Source organism: Trachinotus anak, unplaced genomic scaffold (genome assembly GCF_046630095.1).
Source record: "Trachinotus anak isolate AG129_WGS33_773 ecotype Australia unplaced genomic scaffold, CSIRO_AGI_Tana_v1 ptg000002l, whole genome shotgun sequence".
NCBI classification, from domain to species: Eukaryota; Metazoa; Chordata; class Actinopteri; order Carangiformes; family Carangidae; genus Trachinotus; species Trachinotus anak.
This window is the reverse complement of record NW_027273853.1, coordinates 10,955,757-10,975,147: the sequence shown is the minus strand read 5'-3', so window position 1 is coordinate 10,975,147 and position 19,391 is coordinate 10,955,757. Positions and strand designations below refer to the sequence as shown.

General features: G+C 40.1%; 1 protein-coding gene across 2 annotated transcripts; it reads left to right on the top strand.

Annotated features, from left to right (window-relative positions):
- The first annotated feature begins 310 nt into the window (after window positions 1-310).
- LOC139631819 (transcription factor 12-like) lies at window positions 311-19,184 on the top strand. 2 transcript variants are annotated; one of them, XM_071496406.1, is made up of 13 exons: window positions 311-453; window positions 10,529-10,628; window positions 11,621-11,763; window positions 11,852-11,975; window positions 12,074-12,144; window positions 12,481-12,577; window positions 12,691-12,764; window positions 13,732-13,908; window positions 14,706-14,811; window positions 14,941-15,088; window positions 16,663-16,892; window positions 17,476-17,649; window positions 18,177-19,184. In XM_071496406.1, the coding sequence occupies exons 1-12, from the start codon at window positions 370-372 to the stop codon at window positions 17,616-17,618; spliced, it is 1,497 nt and encodes a 498-aa protein (XP_071352507.1). In that variant the 5' UTR covers window positions 311-369; the 3' UTR covers window positions 17,619-17,649; window positions 18,177-19,184. The 2 variants fall into 2 exon arrangements, with proteins under 2 accessions (XP_071352507.1, XP_071352516.1); XM_071496415.1 differs by lacking the exon at window positions 311-453 and adding an exon at window positions 7,846-8,048.
- Window positions 19,185-19,391: the final 207 nt, after the last annotated feature.

Below are 19,391 nucleotides of genomic sequence, written 5' to 3'. Positions count from 1 at the left end.
AGTACATTTCGGGGGGGGGATGTACTTTTTCGCCACTACATTGTCCCCACAGATATAGGCATTAGCTAATGGATTTTTTAATCTATTTATTTATCTATTTGTCTTTTTTTATTTTTTGACATGGCAGATTAATCGGTTATAATCACAACCCTCCTCCAACATACCCCTGGTTAATTAACCATTCAGAACAAATTGTGCATGTTAAATAGACTTTTAATTTTTAAAGTCCTGACCGGGAATTTAGTTTTTCGTTGTGTCTAACTTGACGCAGTGAGTGTGTGTGCGCTGTAGTCCCGCTGTCAGCCGGAGGGGGCGCTGCTGCAGGAAGCTGGCTGAGCAGATAGTGACAATGACGGGTAAACAGCCGGGATGATATCGCTTCACCATGTAAACCGGTCATTTACCAGCGCATGTATTGATCTCCTATCGAATGATGACCTGATCAGACTCTCGGTGAGGAAATGCACAAACACCAAACTGGCTTCACAGACACATTGTCCCAAGATTTTCTCTGTGCTCATCACACAGCTCACTATTTTTTTTTTTTTTTTTTCCTTCGCCTGAAACGTGAGACACAGTTGGCGGAGAAAAATAAAAAATAAAACCCGAGAGGATGAACTGAAAGGAGACTGTGTGTACCAGATATAAATATTATATAAATATTATTTTATATATATAAGGGTCGCTTATGTCACACGGTAAACCTGCCAGAAAAGATACATCATACGCACACGCGTTGTTAAATTGATGACAATCACTGTTTTTAACCCCCCCCCCCCAAAAAAAAAAAAAAAAAAAAAAAATTAGCAGTGATCAATTCACGGGCTGTATGAGAAAGTAAATGTGAAAATCCAGAAGAATGAAGTCACCAGGACAAGAAAAACAAGACCTAAATAAATTCTTTCATCATGACTTATTTTATGCTGCCATCTGTTGACGGAAACAGGCAGCGTCCCTTCACTGATCCACTCAGGCCACGCTCATGAAACATAATGCAAGCCAGCAATAGACTGAGGCACACATGGGAAAGGCATGTATATACAAGTCACTGGGCTGACTTTGAGTCAAGAATAGCAGGAGCATAAGGGAATAATAGAAATGTTGCTACTTGCTTCATGCTCTTGTGCAGGACTTCAAGTTGCTCTGCCCCAGTTTTGTTCGTACATGTGTTTATTTAATGTCTCAGTATGTGGCTGCTGCTCTGTTTGTCTTGCAGTCTTTTGTCAGTGCGTAGACTGATGATGGAGTCAGAGGCCCAGGTTACAAACCGAATGTAGTCACCTCCTGCTCAGCGGCAGGGTCTGCTTGCAGAGGCCGACCTCGAACATTTTTGTGACAAATGTTTTTCAATATTGGAACCCTCTATATATTTTGGATAGATTTTTTTTTGCCAACATTATTGTTTCACAGATCAGTCATTTCAGCAGAAACCTCTCATACACCAGTGCACCAGTCAACAAGGGTCAGTGGTAAACCCTTGAATTTTTGAAGTAGTGACAGTAATTTGACTATACACAGTGGAATGATATAAATAAAAAGACACTTAAATAAACATGCTGGTTAAAAAAAAAAAATCTTCAAAGCAATTAGTATTATTTTTCTTAAACTGTGTTGGGTTAATAACATTTTAAATTGCTTGAAACTGGAATAGGACCTTAGTACTTTGTTTGATATTTGTCCCACTGGGTGTGATTATTTTCTTGCGAGGACACTGGACTTATATGATAAATATGAGCTGTATTCCTGTAATCAGTATTTAAATGGCACTTTTATATTTAGATAGAAGATGATGGTGTTGGAGTAAGGAGAGTCTGACTTGTGAAGCAGCTGATGTCACCCAGTTTATTTTTTTTATCATATATCATCTGAGTCATATTTGTTATTTTCTGTTTGGTGCAAATCAGTTTTTAAGCAAATTCATCATTCACATAAAAGGATGCGCGAGTGTAGAGGGACAAGTCTTTTAACTGGTTGTATTCCCATTATCTGGAAACATATGGGCTGTATATAGTTCATCCGACAACACAGGGGGCTCCTCCACCGTTTCATCAGCCAGGGCCGGAGGCATGTTTTCAGGTTGTCCACCCGTCCCATTCTCATGAACGTGATATCTCAGTGACACCTTGAGGGGATTTCTTTAAAGGTTGGACAAAAGTTAAAGGTCACTGTGACCTCACAAAACACGTTTTTCAGCCATAACTCAAAAATTCACTCACTAACTATGGCACAATTTAACAAAAATGTTCATCAGGATAAAATGATAAAGAGATGACATTTTATATCCAAATGGTCGAAGGTCAACTTCACTGTGACATCATAATGTTCTGCTAAAACACTCCCGGCCATTATTCAACGCTGTAACTTCTTGGATTCTAATAGAGCTTCAGAAAGCTTTTTATCATGTTGACATTATGATTGATTGATTATAATGAAGATATTATTCTCAGACTATTTCAGTTTGGTTTGCATATAAAATATTTTGTTGTTAAGGCTTTTAATCAGGAAAATGTTGCATGTGTACAGGTCAATGGTAGAACAGACTGACTTGTAAGACCCTTTAGAGTGATGTAGGGGGCTTAATCTACTTTAATCTATATACAATATATAAAAATGAATTACTGATGAAAAGAGGCTGGCTGCTGGAGTTTGAGGCCCTGATCTCACAGCTGGTCTTTATTCCTCACTACACTGATGATATCGTTCTTGTAGCTGAGACAGAAAAAGACCTGGGGAGTATGTTAGTGTGTTTTTAGAATGTTTTTTATATTATCATTGTATTGTCATCATGCACTAGCGGAGAGAGTGTGGGGCAAGAAACATGCTTGATTTCTTCACACAAGTCTTGCCATTAGGACATACGATAATGGGGCCATGTAAGATGAGGCATGGAGCAGCTATGGAGAAGATCATAAATATTACATAACTTATGTATGATATATTTGATATACTACACCTCATTTTTTTCTGCTATGTTAACGGTGTTTTGTAGTTGAGATTTGCACCCTCTGCAAGATTCAAATCAAACCTTCATTTATCATACTGAATGCCAATAAAATGGCTCTGAACTTACAGAGACGGAGCTATTTATTTATTTAGGTCTGTTTGGCCCTTGTTTTGTGATCTTTTTTAAACGTGAGGTAAACATGAGTAAAAAGGAAGAGTGGTGATGTAAAGGTGCAGGATCGTATCATTAATTCATTTGTTTTGTGTGAAAGTGGCTGCTTTGGAAACAGTCTTTGAAACAGTGAAACATCTTCTCATACACTTGACAGGCAAATGCTTTAATTACGATCAGACGGCCTACATGTCTTATTTTTATAGCTGTCGTGATTGGATGAAACCAATCTCTGCTTCAACATTTAGATATTCCTGACAGTTTCTCCTTCTTTCCACAACGTATCACACACATCCATCAAACCCTGTCATTTGCTGACTTGTTAACAACACCGGAGGTGTGGAACGGTGACACTTCATCTAAATCTCAAGAAAATGTTGTTTCCTTGTTAGTCATTGTTTTCTCACTCTATTTTTGACCTTGGGTTGCTGGCTATTCTGGACTGATTTATTTTACTGTCAATCTTCTGTCACTTCTGATTTGGGTTGGAAGGTCTCATCTCAGCAGTCTTTGCCCTTGCTCTTTCCTCCAAATATTAAGATTTACACAACACTCCTCCTATAGTGGCTGCCATTTTTGTGGTCATATCATACCACACTCGCACCTCACAATATCTCCTCACTGTCGTCTGTGTTGGTCTGAGACACACGTTGGCCTACATTGCTTCATTATTACACAAAATATTCATTTTATCTTCCCAAGTATTTCAATCTATTTGAAATATAAAGACACATATCAAAATAAAGAGCAAAGCTTTTGCTGTATACTGTAGTTTAAAATATACAATACTTGATGGCCCACTTAAACACATTTATTGCTCTAAACACTGCTTATTTTGTTTGTTGTAGACTTTTGGTTTCATGACATGAATATTGCTCCATGAATATCGACCAGGTCACACGTAAGACTGACAGTGACCTGAAACTGCCCATCTTCTCCTCATAGGTGCTGGTGAATGTGGGACAGCGGGGTCACCGTGGTGCAGGGGTCAGTAAGTCTGGCTCTCACGTGCACCGTGCAGCCACAGCCGATCCAATCCTCTTACACCCCCCCCGCTTCTTCCAGCACTCAGGCCAGACTATAAGATCAGCTCACTGTGTCCAGGTTTTATCCTGAAGTAGTAGATCCTCAGCACAGAGTCACGCCAGCAGGTATCAAACAACACCGCCAACCCGCTTACCTCTGGAGTAGACCTGTTTGCTTTTGAGATGCGTTCACTGACATGTCCTCAGTGGAATATTTCCAATAACATGTTTTCAACTGCTTTAGAAATGTAACATTTTCGAATACATTTGTTTTTTACAGGATTGGTAGGCAGCAGTGTAGGTCTGTTGTGTTTTTCCATGCCAGATATACAGTAATCTCATTATAGTGACATCATATGGTTAATGTAGAGTATAAACCAAATTAGTTTTATCTCTCATGAGCATTACTGTCCATGGTAGCCTACGTCTTATTAAAGTACCCACTCCAAGATATCTGTTTCTCTAAGGAATAGGAAGGCGACGAAAACTGGTTGCTTGGTCGACAAATGAAATGACAGAAAATAAGTTGCCTACTGTGTTGATTATCTATTAATATTTATCCATCATATTTCAAACAAAAATGCCATTTGTTGGTTTCAGCTGTTAAAATGTGAGGATTTGCTCCTTTTTCTTCATATATGATGATTTTTTTAATTTATTTTTTAGACAAAACAAGTAATTTCAATACATCACACTGAGATATGAAATTAATAATTGACATTTTTATATTATTGTCTGACATTTTATAGACAAAAAAATATTCAAGAAAACAATCACCAGATTAGTCAATGATAAAAGTAAAAAGGTTCTGTAAAATCTAAACCTGAATAATAGGATGGGGTCATGTAACACTGTTAGAGTCAAGTATCCACAGTGTGTCTGCAGTTAGGAAGTCAATTTGGTCATTTTAGCCCCAAAATGCTGTTATCAGTTCCCCCAAAATAACACTTTTGTTTGCTTTTTCCTTTGGTTTATCAGTTTAGTACCAGGGTGAAATATGGGAGTCCCTGGATTTGACGTCACTTACACAACCTGTCCCAGGCCGGGCTGTTATTGCAGATTTTATCCAGTGTTTTTTTCCTCCTTTTTCTTGGCGTCCTGTGGAAGAGCGGATGGGAAATTCTGATGTCATCAACCTTGGCACAGCAGGACAGAGGAGCATGCAGACCCTCAGGGTGCCACGATTGGTGCCCATGTATTTGTGCCCCGTAGATGGTGAAATAGATGGTGTGGTGCTGCCCGCCTGTGCTGCACCTGCGTCCCAGCATGCTGATTGATCAGTTTGGTCATGTGGAATGTCACCATCTGCTCCCCAGTCCCACTCACCCCTTCTTGTGTGAATGCCAATCACTGGCAGGAAGATAGTTATTTAAGCCATGTCAAATCAGGCGCGTGACGATGAGGAATATGCCAACAACACTTGAAATGTGTGTTGAAGGCATAGTATGCACAACAGCATATCGTACACTAAAAGGACAACCATGACTTCAGACTGCAAAAAGGTTTTGTTTTTGTTCTTACTTAAGATGTTTTCTTCCATCACAGAATATAATCAGATTTTATCCACCTCACAAATTTATGTCCTGCAAAAATTGAATTTGATAACCGAGGACTGCAATGATAGTATGATTACATGCATGCGTTTTTATTTATTTGCATATGAACGTATTCATTTTATTTTAAGCGTGGTTCCTTATTTATTTCTCCGCCCACCCCTTCAGTTGCTCTTTTTTGGCCTCTTAATGGCCAACAGCGTATCAGGGGGCCATCAGGAGTGACATTCTTCATTGTAGAGCACCATAACCAATGACATTTCAACCATGGGAAAATAAAGATATGCAAATTTGAACTCATTAACATTTGCATTACCTGTTTGAATAATCGCACTCCTGACAAGACTGCAATTAACTAAGATTGATGCAAAGTTCAGGGTTAGGGGACTGTATATATTTGCTCTTGGATCATTTACCCAAGATATGTGTGTGTGTTATGCACGCTTAGTGTCTCAGATAGGAGAACTGATCTCTGTCAGCAGAAAAGGTCATTCAGTAGCCACTGGTGTCCCTGGATTATTTGTAAAATATTTATTCTGAATTTTGTTTTTTAAATTTTTGACACCTGCACAGACATAATTTCCTCTTAATAACCTAAATCTTAACTTCATATAAAAAAAATCATTGGAAAGACGATGTTCCTAAAAAGAAGGAAAGGTCCACAAATGATTGTTCTGATGAAGATGAGGAGGCTGACCTCCTAACCCAGTTAACAGTAGCGTGAATAGTCAGGATTAGACTTTGACTTTAAGGAAGCTGCATGAACTGCACAGCTCACCTTCAGATAGACTTGACAGTAGTTTGTTTTCCTGCTTTCAGATCAGTTTATTAGTGTCATGCTTGTTAAATAACAGTTTTCTGCCAATTATTTAGTGATGGATACTTTGCCCAAAACTATCAGTCTTTTAAAATATAAAAAAGTACAGTTTAAAAATAGTCAACATATTTTTGTAAAAGCGTTTTAACTGCACCAACTGTGCATTGAAAGTCATACACAAACGTTTTCTCAACGATTTCAATAGAAATAGATGCTATGGAAAGATTCCAATGAACTATTAGTTTGGCAACAGTACACCCAGTCCCCTGTGGCTTCAGTGTAAACACTGGAGGGTTAGTAAGACAATGTGTTTAAGATAAACACTTTGCTGCTGTCTCAGTGGGAATTATTTGATTGGATTCTTGTGAGGTCTCTCTAGGACAAAATGCCTTGCCAGGACAGTGTGCCACTCTGCAAGTCTGTGCATCACGCCAACCGCTGTGTTTTTTTCTTTTTATTTATGTAACGTACAGAGTGTGATGCACAAATACTGCAGGCCAACTCCTCGGACCGTTTATATACGCTCTGTTCTGGCTGATAAAGTATTTCAGTGTGAACAGTTGACTTTCCTTGAGGAGAGTTTCTGAAGATATTCGTCAGAAATCGTAACTGTAAGTTGTTCATTCACACATGTAGTAGGTTACTGTGAGTTTCAGCAGCGGGGCAGCAGACAGTGGATTTTCACCTCAAACAGGAAGTGTGACTGTTGTTGGTCATTAGCAGATCACCCAGACAGACTACTGTATAAATAACCTTTAACCCAGCCGCTGGAGGAGCTTGCCACGATACACGTGCCTACAAACCAAGGCTTGGTTCTATTTGTAAATGTGGGTCAGACAGGGGTGTGGTGTCCTCTGTTTACTGGAAACCTCTACCTGTCTAACAGGAGCTAATCTCCATGGCGTCATCACTGATCACTGGTCCTGAGGAGGCATCTCTGAGTTTGCTTGCTTATGATTTTACACTAACTAAGGATGTCACAGGAATAGGATGACACCTGGATAACAAAACTTATGAGCCACATTGATGATGGCTTTATTTGTCCTTCTGGACCGGTGTGGTCACCCTGTTTGGTCATGGCCGGGTGGGGAATTCCCTGGTTATTACAAGTTTCAGTTATTTTCATGTTGCCGTTCTGCACAAACAGGTTCCTTAATTATCACCACAAACTTAACACGGTGTCTTATGACTGAATTTTTCTACGATAAAATAAGAAAAAGGATGCCCATAATATCCTAGACCAGGCTTGTACTACAATAATAGCATCAACTCTTGGCCACCCCTCCCTGCTGCATGGAATGGTCCAGCCCTGATTTGCATAAGTTGTCTGCGGGTAGCTGCATGACCAGCAGGGGTAGGTTAGGGGAAGGAGTGCATGTGGACCATATACACATGAGTAGAGACACGGACAGACGAGCTGTGTGTGGACTGTATTGAGGCTGGAGTCTTGCACTGAACCAGACGGAGTCATGTACTGTGCTCATCCTGTCTCTGGCACAGGGAACAACTCATTGATGTATTGCTACAACATGAAACCAGTGAGTACATTTCTTATATACATTTATATTGTATTTTCCAGAGGTTGCATGACACTGTCAGTGTGTATGGTGTGGATGCTGTTGCATTCTGAAATGGTCTTCTCAGATGTTGTGTCTGTCTGTTGACTTCCACAATTCATCACTAGTTTCCCTGTCCACAGTGGTTCAACAGTGTGTTCTCTAACAGATGTGATATGAAATTTGTGCATCAGGAAGAAAAGCATTTGCATGTGCAACCTCGATGAAAGTTAGAGACATTGTAATTTAACATTCTGTCATTCGGATATACCTTTAGTGAGGCACCTTTGAGTTGGTGGGAATGTTTCCTTCTCAAAGTACATTTGCTGGAATATAAGGTTGTTTCTTCTGGCTTGTTTGCATGTGTGTGTCTTTCTGTGTGTGTGGGTGAGAGACACGTAGAGAAAGAGCTATGTGTTTTAAATGTGTCCTGTCTCTAGTTTGTACTGAATGTGTCATTGTTGTGTCATGATGAGCTGTGAATATGGTCTGAAGCTTACTCTAGTTTAGACTTCAGTGGTTGCAACTTAGCAGAGTTAATGCAAGAACTACAAGAGTCTGTTTAACTATTAGAAGCTTCAATTGGTCATTTCATTTTTTAATGTGTTTAAATTGTTCTGCTTAAACTGCATTTCAACCCATAGGGTTAAACTGTTAGGGTTAGCTAAGGGTTAGGGTTAGGGTTAGGTAACCCTAACCCTAACCCTTTAATTTTTCATTTTAAATATTCTCACATCACACCACCAATACCCATTACCCATGTACAACACCCACAATCATGTTATTCAGTTATTACTCACATTCACTTGTGGTTTTCTGTTGACAAACTCATGTTAAAATGCACCGGCGAGACTCATGCTTCCTGTTAGCTGAGCACCATGTAGTCAAGCCTAGCAGCAGAAAACATCTTGACATGAAGCAGATTGCTGCTTTTTCTATTTGATTTAACCCTGCTATGTTGGAGCAGTCCCTCCACCACTGCAGCCATTATCAAAGGCAGCTTTGATCTCTGTGAGACTAACCATATCCAGACATCGTGGATCACAGAGGCAGAAAATTGGTTGCATGTGGCTGGAGTTGGCCGTGGTGGAGCACAGCATAGGCCCTAAATAGCAAGTTGATATTTCACTCATCTAGCATCATAATGCTGTGTACATTTACAAAAGGGAAAATAGTGTAGTTATTTCCTCTTTTTGTAGCTACAAGTTAATAGGTGGTTTTAGGTTAAAATAACTTTGAAGATTCAAGGACACGTGTTCAAAATGATTGTGTCAAGCAAATGAAGGTGGTGCAGTTTTACGATCCTCTCTTAGTTGTTGTCTTTATTTGCTGAAAAAAAAAAAAAAGTCTCTTATCATTTGTGATGCCATGATTGATGGTTCCTAAATCAATGCTATGCTAAAAGACGATGCCATGGTGACGGCCCCTCTCCAGCGGGGGCCAGAGAGGGCGTGCTGGGGCGGGGGTGTGACCATTATTAACGGGTCGCCTGCTATGCTGATGGTAAGGAGGACAATTGGCTTTATCCTCCGCCATATGCTGCCCATGGCGGCTCAGACGGGCCCAGTGTCGGCAGGGGCTCCTCTGTTTGGCCTAGCCCACAATCACCATGGGACTCATGCCAGCCAGGGTCATGGCTGCACGTATGTGTGTGTGTGTGTGTGTGTGCGTGTGTGCTTAAGTGCGTGTGTCTTTGTGTGTGTGTGTGTGTGTGTGTGTGTGTGTGTGTAAGCCTGTGAGTGTGCTTGCATGAGCATACTCAAGAGAGTCTTTAATAGCCTGCTTTACAGAACTTGTCGTCCGGGTAACTGACACCCCATTGATGCTGCGCAGGGAGGTTTATTTTCATTTCCTGGGGCACATCAAAGCAATCGAGGGAGGTGCAGGTGCAGCCCAGACCTCTTGGTGTGTTTGAGTGAGTGAGCATGTGTTGGTGTGTTTTGTGTGCATATGTGCAGTTTGTAGCTTTGTGCTTACAAGTAAAAGAAAAAGAAAACACACAAGCTTCATGTATTTTTAGATTAATTCTTTGATCTGTTTGCTATTTACAGTGTTTTGGTTCTTACAGGAGAGTTTATTAGGTTGGTTTTTGTCTGAGGGCAAAGCATAAGAAGGCCTGTAATTCAATTTTATTTGGGAGGGAATTGTATCCCAGTCTTCTGAAGCCAGTCGAACCTGATCATGATTAGGGCAGGGATTTCTCATGGTGAATGGTTCCTAAATCCGGATGAGGAGGTGCATGGATCTGCAGCTTATGGATTATCGCAATAGCTCTAAGTGTGCATCAGCTCTCTGCTTTGTTTTCATAATACTGTTGCCTCAGCCTGCACTCATAGCACTCGCGTTTCTGTCAGTAAAATTGGTTTGAGTAATATAGACGCAGTAGAAAATTAGTGTTTGATTACACATGATCTTATGTAAATTGATTTCTGACAATTCCTTACATAAGTTCTTCTTTTTAGGTTTATGGGCAGTCTCCCTCTAATGACGACATCAACCAGAACTCATCTTCACATCCATCCAACAAGGGCCCTGGCAACGTGTTCGCAAGCACCTTCTTTGGTGAGCTCAAATAATCCAAAATGAACATGATCGTCCTTCAACAATTCAAGCACGTTGACAATCTCTGTAATTAGAATATTCTGCTTGGTTCAATGTTCATTCAAACCCTTTGTCCCTTTACAAATAGAGTTTGAGTTTTCAGACATCCTGAAACAGCCATCAGGTTCAAGTTTAATCAAACAACATTAAGATGTGAACACACAATGATCTGCTCTGCCTGCGCTGATTTCCAAATAGACAAAAGTAAAATGTTCCAGACGTGGGTCTTCTCTGTTGTCCTGTTCGTGTTTTTTAATTTTCTTATTCATCCATAAAGTCATGTAATCCTAATCAAAAAAGCCTGAAACCTGAAAAGCATTCCCTTAAAACAAAACCATAGATAAAAACAATTAAAACCTTTATACCACAATAAAAATATTTTCACAGAGACTGAGAGTCTACAGTCATGTGTCAACGGCTCTGTGTGGCTGTATTTAGGAACAACAGTGCTTTGTGCTAAATGCTAAAATCAGCATGCTAACATGCTCACAAATGACAATGCTAACATGTCAGTGTTTAGGAGATATAGCTAATGTTTGCCCTGTTAATGATCTTAGTTTAGCATGCTAACGTTGGTTAATTAGCACTAAATACAAAGTACAACTAAGGCTGATGGTAATTTTGCAGGTGTTTTAGTATAAAGCAAATTGTTGACACACAGTATGGTTTACCAGGTGGTAAAATAACCATAACATTATATATGAGTTATCTTAATTATCATTGTCCAGCATTGTCAGATAAGTATGAAGCTGATGTAGCTTTAGATGAGATTTTAAAGAAAAAAACATGTTTGTATTCTGAGCAAGTGGTAATCATCAGCTTTAATTCAACCAGTGAAACTTAGTGATAGGTCTTCCTTGTTTCCATAGAGGCTGCTGTCGAGCTTCATGTCTGGACTGGCTGCTTGAGATGCTGCTCCAGTACAGGCTATAACATATCTTTATGCATTTTAGAGGGGACGAGCACTTCACCCGACATCTGGAATGCTGTAAATGGGCTGAACCAGCAGGGCTATGAAGGTGCACTGGGAGCAGCCACAACCCACCATACACAGCCGGGGGGCTACAGCAGCCTGCAACCACCACACAGTAGCCTGGTGAGATTTACCTCCTGGACCTTGGATGTTGACAGCACAACACTTTTTGACCCCTGTGTGTTTAACTGTGTGTTTGCTTACTGTTCAGGACTACTCTCCACATGCAGTGATGGCTGCTGATATGAACAGGGGTCTCCCACCAATGTCCACTTTTCACCGCAACAATACGGCACCACGAACTCCGTCAATCAACACCACAGAGAATTCAACAGGTGAAGAAATTGAGAAGATAATCTTTCCTGCTTATTTCAGCTTGGGTTTGACTGTTCTTCATGCTTATATTTAATTATAATGCTGTTTTTTTTTTCAGTCTCAGGGAGCCAGGGAAATGTATCAGGAGGGTCACAGACAGGCGACACCTTGGGCAAAGCTCTGGCCTCTGTAAGTATTCACCACCTCCATCCCAGACCAGAGCATAAAACCAAGCCCTGAGAGTCCCAGTGGTATAATGCAAAAGGGGAATAGTTGTTCCTCCCTGCCGGTAACAGTCTAGTGCATATTAACCAAGGGCTACTTTTGTGCTGCTGGACTTTTTATTGGCTGTCAACTAGTAAAATGACCAGAATTGATGAGTTTAGTTCAGGTTACGAGCCTGCTCCAAAGGCTGTGGCAGCAGCTGTAAAACCCTACGCAGAAATGACAAGTTGTGCTTTTAAAATGATCCATGCCCTGGTCCCACCCCTCCCCCTCCTTCTCTCTCTCCCTGTCTGCCGCCAGATTTATTCCCCTGATCACACCAGCAGCAGCTTCCCCTCCAGCTCGTCCACACCGGTGAGGTCTCCGTCTCCACTGGCAAACACAGCTGAACCTGCAGGTAAACTGGAGTAAAACATCCATGGGTGTCACTCAGAGTGAAATATAATTTATTTTTATCTTGTATATTGCAACCTCTTCAGGTTCTATTTTGGTTGTTTTTCTTCCTCCCAGGTACTAACATGTGGCCCCGGAGTTCAGTTCAGGCACCAGATTCACCACATTATGAGTCTTCACTTATATCATTGGTAAATACCTAGTTTGAGATCATCTCCCTTAGATTATTTGTACATATTGAGACAATTAATGGATGGATGTATAAATGAATGATGAATGAAACTCGTGACAGCAGAAAATGTAATAGAATAGAGAAGGCAAGTAGAAAGTTCAATATAAATGTGCCCAAAAATAACAAAACAATCAGACAGATACATGCCTTAAAAATATAGTTAAACATATATTAATGCATTAGCTATGCTATAGCTATAGCTGTAATAATACATATGTAATGTTTGCTTATTATTCTGGTTCAAGACAAGACAAACAATCAACCAGAGGAGACTGCAAATGGGGGAAAATCAAAGAAAAGCAAACTGTATAGCAAACTCTATAGTTTGTGCTCAATTTTTACTTACTTATAGACATTTAAGGAATATTTCCACATTTTAGGAAATAGCCTTATTTCTTAGTTACCTAAGAAGATCCATGCCACTCTTATTTCTGTCCAGCAAATATTTACAAATATATTTACAATTAGCTTAGCTTAGCATAGGCCATATACAAAGAGAAACAGCTAGCCTGACTCTGTTCTATCGGCACCTATCAGCCCCTCTAAAGCTCACTAACAGACTTGTTATGTCTTATGTTGAGGTTTTACAGGATCTTACGTGTCAGGCTCATTGCCTGGCAGCCTGGTAGCCTTGACCTTATCATCCCACTCTTGGCAAGACAGTGAATAAATTTATTTTTTAAAAATGTCCAGCCATTGCTTTAAAGTTTCCACCATCCAAGTAAAAAGCTTGACCTTTGACTTCTATGACTGTTCCTGTCAAAACTGAGCACAAAAACGTCTGGTTTATGTAATTTGTAAGAATGAATTTTAGAGCTACAAAATGTCCCGTCTTTATTGAACTGAGAAGGTATTTACAGCTTTGCTCTGATTGTCAAATGCCACTAAAGGTGCAGTTTTAACTTTTTGTCTCCTGGTGTTTTCAGTCTCAGGTGGAGGACCGTCTGGACAGACTTGACGATGTGATCCATGTCCTGAGGAACCACGCTGTGGGCCCCACGGCCGGTCTGCCCACCGACATCCACAGCCTGCTGAACCAGACCCACCACGGCCTCCCGGGCTCTGCCAACACTCTGCCGCTCACCTGTCACACTCCAGCCATGGTTAACAACCATTACTTTGAAGTATTTAAGGAAGGACAGGGCAGTGTGTGTGGAAATTCCATGTTGTGTGTGTACAGTTTGAGTGCGCTTGGTATTCAGTTTCAGGAATTTTCCACCCACTATGTCTGCATGTTTTCCTCGTGTAAAGGTTATTGTCCTTGAAATAGGAAACTGAGCACAATGGGAGAGCGCTGTGACGCGTCACCCTTGTATGGAGAGCGTACAGTATGTGCGGACTCTAATTCCACTGTGGGGTGATGGGGGATGCCTGCATTGTGCACTCCCATTCCAGCATGTTTGCCTTTCAGAGGACCAAGGGGATTTTAGCCCAGCTGGAGTGGAAGTATATGCAGGGGAAAGGGGTTTTTAGTGTAATCCTTTGGGGGAGGGGGGTATTAAATTCTATCACTATCATTTTTTTTCAAATGATGTGTCATTTAGGAGTGAATCATTCCTGAAGAGAATTAGGGGTATGTTTAGGGAGTGTATATTAGTTTTAAGGGAAGGATTAAGATTGTGAGATTAAATTAATTGTGTAGAGCGAGAGATCTACTCAGGGTTACGTCAGAAATGAGAGGGCAGATGTTGATTTTGTGACTTATTTCTCATTGGTTGGATCTAAGAGTTGCATACTGTATGTGACTGAGCCAGGCTCTGTGTCTTAGAAGGATTTACTGAGCCACAGCATCGTTCACACTCAACCTTTGGAGAATTTTCAGGTGCTCAATGCCCAGCCGAGAACTTATGAACCCACGAATACTGTCCTTATCTCATCCTGTTCTTTGTGTGTCATAAAGGTTGAAGCTGTCAGTATGAACAGCAACCACTCAGCCTTCCAGAGCCGCACACAAAATGGCCACCCATACCCAGCCCGACAGAGGGCCACACTTCAGCCCATGCAAGGTAGGGATAGAGGCGAGTTCTTCCTCTCATCCATCCACTGCTGTACTTCAGTATTATTTGTCTGCAGCTATTACAGCTTAACACATTTCAGATTGTACATTTATTAAAAACATGTGTGGTATCCCACAGGAGGTCTGGGAGTTCAGGGTAATCTGGAGCTGAAGATGGAGAGCAGGGACAGGGAAGAGATGATGCACACCAATCACAGTCACAGCTCTGACAGCCAGAGATCAGATGAGGAGAGTGAGCACAAAACACAAGGAGAAAACGGCACAAGGTAAACGCACTTTCCTGCTTTACTCTGTGGGGAAAAAAACAGAATCCATCTGGTCAGAAAAATCATTTTGTTGTGTTAAACCTTGTGCTGAAAGTGACTGTGGAGGAAAAACTGCCCCAGACTTATTGTGCTGATTATGCAGAGTCAGGCCTTTCTGCTGAGGCGTGCTGTGCATGATTCATCAGAGTATTGTGTGACACATTAAGGAAGCAGAATCAACATTTATTTTATTTTATTTTTTTAATCGAATTGTACACTATATATCTTGTGTGATTACACAACAGATTTTAAAATGTATTTTCTCTCACTGAAAGGCAAGTATTAATGCCGTCTTGACATTCAGTTGCACTAATTTAAAATACTGTCAGACCCCCCTCTGTGAAGGACAGCTGTGTCCATGGAGTCTGTTTAGCTCCGCTTCATATTTCTTTTCATGTCATGTGACTTTGCAGTTAAATTAAATGATGAAAAAAGAGGGATACGAACAGCTGCTATGGTAGAGACATCACGGCAAACACCTCAGTCAGGATTAAGAGTGAGATACAGTCACTGCACTTGTCTTCTTTTTGACTAGGGCTGCTGTTAACAATTATTTTCATTATAGATGATTAATCGCTTAGTCTGAAAAACAATGAAAAATACCTATTACAGAGTTCCCAGAGGCCGAGGTGTTGCCGACCAAAAAACTCAAAGTCATACATTTTCAAAGACGTAAAACAGAGAAAAAGCAGAAAATCTTCACATTTGAGAAGCTGAAACCAGGCAATTTTTTTTTTTGCTTAGTAAATTAATGGAATCACTAATTGACTAGTTTTTTCAGGTTTGTGATGCCAGCCTTGATCAATGTGGATGAAAGATGGTGTTTTAGATTCATGAACATGGTTTTGGTGCTAAATGAGCCATTAGAAAATGTGGATGTGATGTAAAACCATACTGTACATCTTGAAACATCACGGATTAGACTGTATGTCCTGATGTCTCCAGTCTCAGAGGTCACCTCAGGACAAACCTCTTCCTGACATCAGCTCTGATGTCTGAGTGCATGCTTTCTTTTTATTTAAATCAATGCAATAATCAATGCAGGCATATGTAGATGACCCTCAGCAACATTTTTCCTACTGAACATTGTTTTGTTTTTTTATTCAAACCAAATGATAAAATAATGGGAGATAAAACAATTGTTAAAATATGACACAAAGAGCATCTTTTGACTAAGACTAGACACTGACTGACTGTTTTTAAAGTTAAATGCTATCATGGATTAATTATTAATTTATGAATGTGTGACTGATTACATGAGCCGGTTTTCGATGGTCTATGTAAACCGCTTTCGCAGAACAAATGAGAGTATATCAGATGACCTCAGGAGACTCAGTAACATGGTGTCAGCTCAGTCACCAGCAGAGGGCAGAGAAATCCACAGTATAACTCAGTACAGTCCTCCTGTGTAATCTACTGAGGCTTCTACTTGGATCCACTTAAGTTTGAATATCATTTTTAAAAATGTGGAATTTTAAATCATTTATACATTCATGAGCTTTCTTTATTTTTCTTGTACGTTCTTGTCGTTGTAGCATCCATGAGGATGAGGATCTGAGCCCAGAGCAGAAGGCCGAACGAGAGCGTGAGAGGAGGATGGCCAACAATGCCCGTGAACGTCTGCGCGTGCGGGACATCAACGAGGCCTTTAAGGAGCTGGGTCACATGTGTCAGCTGCACCTGAAGAGCGAGAAGCCGCAGACCAAACTGCTGGTGCTGCACCAGGCCGTGGCGGTGATCCTCAGCCTGGAACAACAAGTCAGAGGTCAGTCCCTTGCTGCTGCTGCTGCAGTCCCTGGTCTGCAGGAGGCAGGACAGGCTTCATGTCCTCGTCTTGGACAAGGGAGATGCAAAGATGGGGCCTTGTCTCTGTCAAGTCAAACAAGTAAAGGAGAGAGTGAAAATAAGATAGAAACCTACAAGAGTTAGTGCAGGTGAGTAACCAGTTGCAGAGTCTAAACATGTTTTTAGCCACGGTTTATCCAGAATAAAGTGTCTCACATTATATGTATTTATCCACAGTTTTGTTTAGGTTGCAGCCATAAAACCAAAACAATGAGCTGAAACAAGCTAAAATGCTCCTTACAGCTTAACTGCAGAGTCCAGTGATATTTATCTGTTAATATAAAAATATGAATTAGAGCAGCTTTAAAGGGTTTGAAAAAAAACTTCAGAAATTCATCAGACTTCAGAATTAATGAGGTGTTTTCCAGTAGTTTCCACCGAACTAAAATAATTGAGTGAGCACTTCACATGGGATGACAATGAATAATATCCCTGTTCAAGCATGCGTCTTCAGTTTCTTTATTTAGTCCGATTCTCACCCTGTTGTTTGTTGAATCCCACAGAGAGGAACCTGAACCCGAAGGCAGCGTGTCTGCGGAGGAGAGAGGAAGAGAAGACGTCCACAGTCATGACGGATCCACAGTCCATGCATCTTGCTTTTCATCCCAGTCTGACCGACCCAGCAAACCCCATGGGCCACCTCTGAGCATCTGATAATACACCACGCCCAGCATCAAGTATTTAACATTGACTCATACAGTTTGATATCAGTGGTGAATTATTTTTTCTAAAATGGGTTGTACAGCATATGATATATGATCTTCAGCAAATAGGACATATAAGTTTCCTTTTGAAATATTGTTCTGGTTGACAAAGTGTTAATATGTCTAAACCATGGACTTCTAGAGCAATTGAGTGGTATGTTTGTATTTGGAGATAAGATAAGATAAGATAAGATAAGATAAGATAAGATAAGATAAGATAAGATAAGATAAGATAAGATCGCCTTTATTAGTCCCACAGTGGGTAAATTCACAGTGTTACAGCAGCAAAGTGGCAGTGCAGAGAAAAGAAAGCTGCAAAGAAACTGCAGTAAAGATATTGAAGAAAGATAAATAATGAGAATATAATAATATACAAATTATATACAGTGTAAAAAAATTACATATTTACAAGAATATACAACAGTATATAAAGCATATTCAGAAAGAACTCTACAAAAAAGTCTATAAAAAAAATCTGTCATTATCTTTTATGTCACCAGATGTTGAGTGAAGAGCCTCCCAGGAGCATCCAGCATTTCTTGTGAATTCGGACCAGAGCGGAGAGGTCCACCTCTCTGATTGTAAAGTGTGATGCAGTTGAACAATCATCTCCTCACTTCCCAAACGGACTTCTAACTTTGTGCCTAAACTTTACTTGTAACAGACAAATGCATTGTAAGCTGCAGATGTTTTGTACATATTTTGTATATTTATTGATTATCTTTATGTTTGATTATATCTGAATGGATGAGACCCAGTAGTGGCAAGGTGTCATCTGCAGTTTTAATTTTGGCAGGGCCAGATATATTTCTGTCTGACTTTTACAGTGTATCACTATTTACCACGTACACTCGTGATTTCCACCGAGCTCAGAGGACTCATTATCCCTTTTTTGTGCGTTCAGACAACGGATTTCATTTGTCCTGTGGTTTGTGTGTGCGAGTGCGTGCGTGTTGCAGGGGTTTGACCATTCTGTGAATGAACAGATCTCCGAGAATGTTCTGTAACGTGTGGGCGTCATCTGTTATTTGTATATTTGTTATAAATTTGTGTTATAGCACTGTTAACAAGAAGATTACACTAACTGAAACACTGGTGGACAGAATCCTTCTTCTTCTCAGTGTAAATATTGCTCTTCGGATGTAGTCAAAGCTCTTTGCATGTTTGAGTTTTTCATAGAACATTCTGTTTTTGTATGTAAGTTATCTTTTATACAGATATTGTGAATTTAATAATGTCTATTTGCTTTTTTTTCATTCTGATTTTACACAAAACACTTTTTGTGCAGTTTTTCTTAGATGTAGCCACATTTCATGCTCTGAGCAATACAGTATTACAGAATAATTGATGTCTTGTTTGCTTATCACACTGCTGAACAGATAATGAATAATAATCCAGAATAATCTGAAATACTCTAATCATAACATGTACAGTATGTGTACAGTTTCAAGTAGCCTACAGGCATGTGTCAAAATGATAATGTAGCAATAAATGTCTTTTTTCAAATAGTTTGAATCTCTGTGATCTATAATAAATTGTAGAGGATAATAGCACACGCACAGACACACACACTCATACTTGCCTCACTTTAGTTTTGTGGACACTCATTGATGAAATGCATTCCTTTGCCCCTCACCCTAACTTTCTTTTTTTTTTTAATGATATTTTTAATTATTTTTTCCAATTTAAACAACAACAAAACACAGAACAAAGAA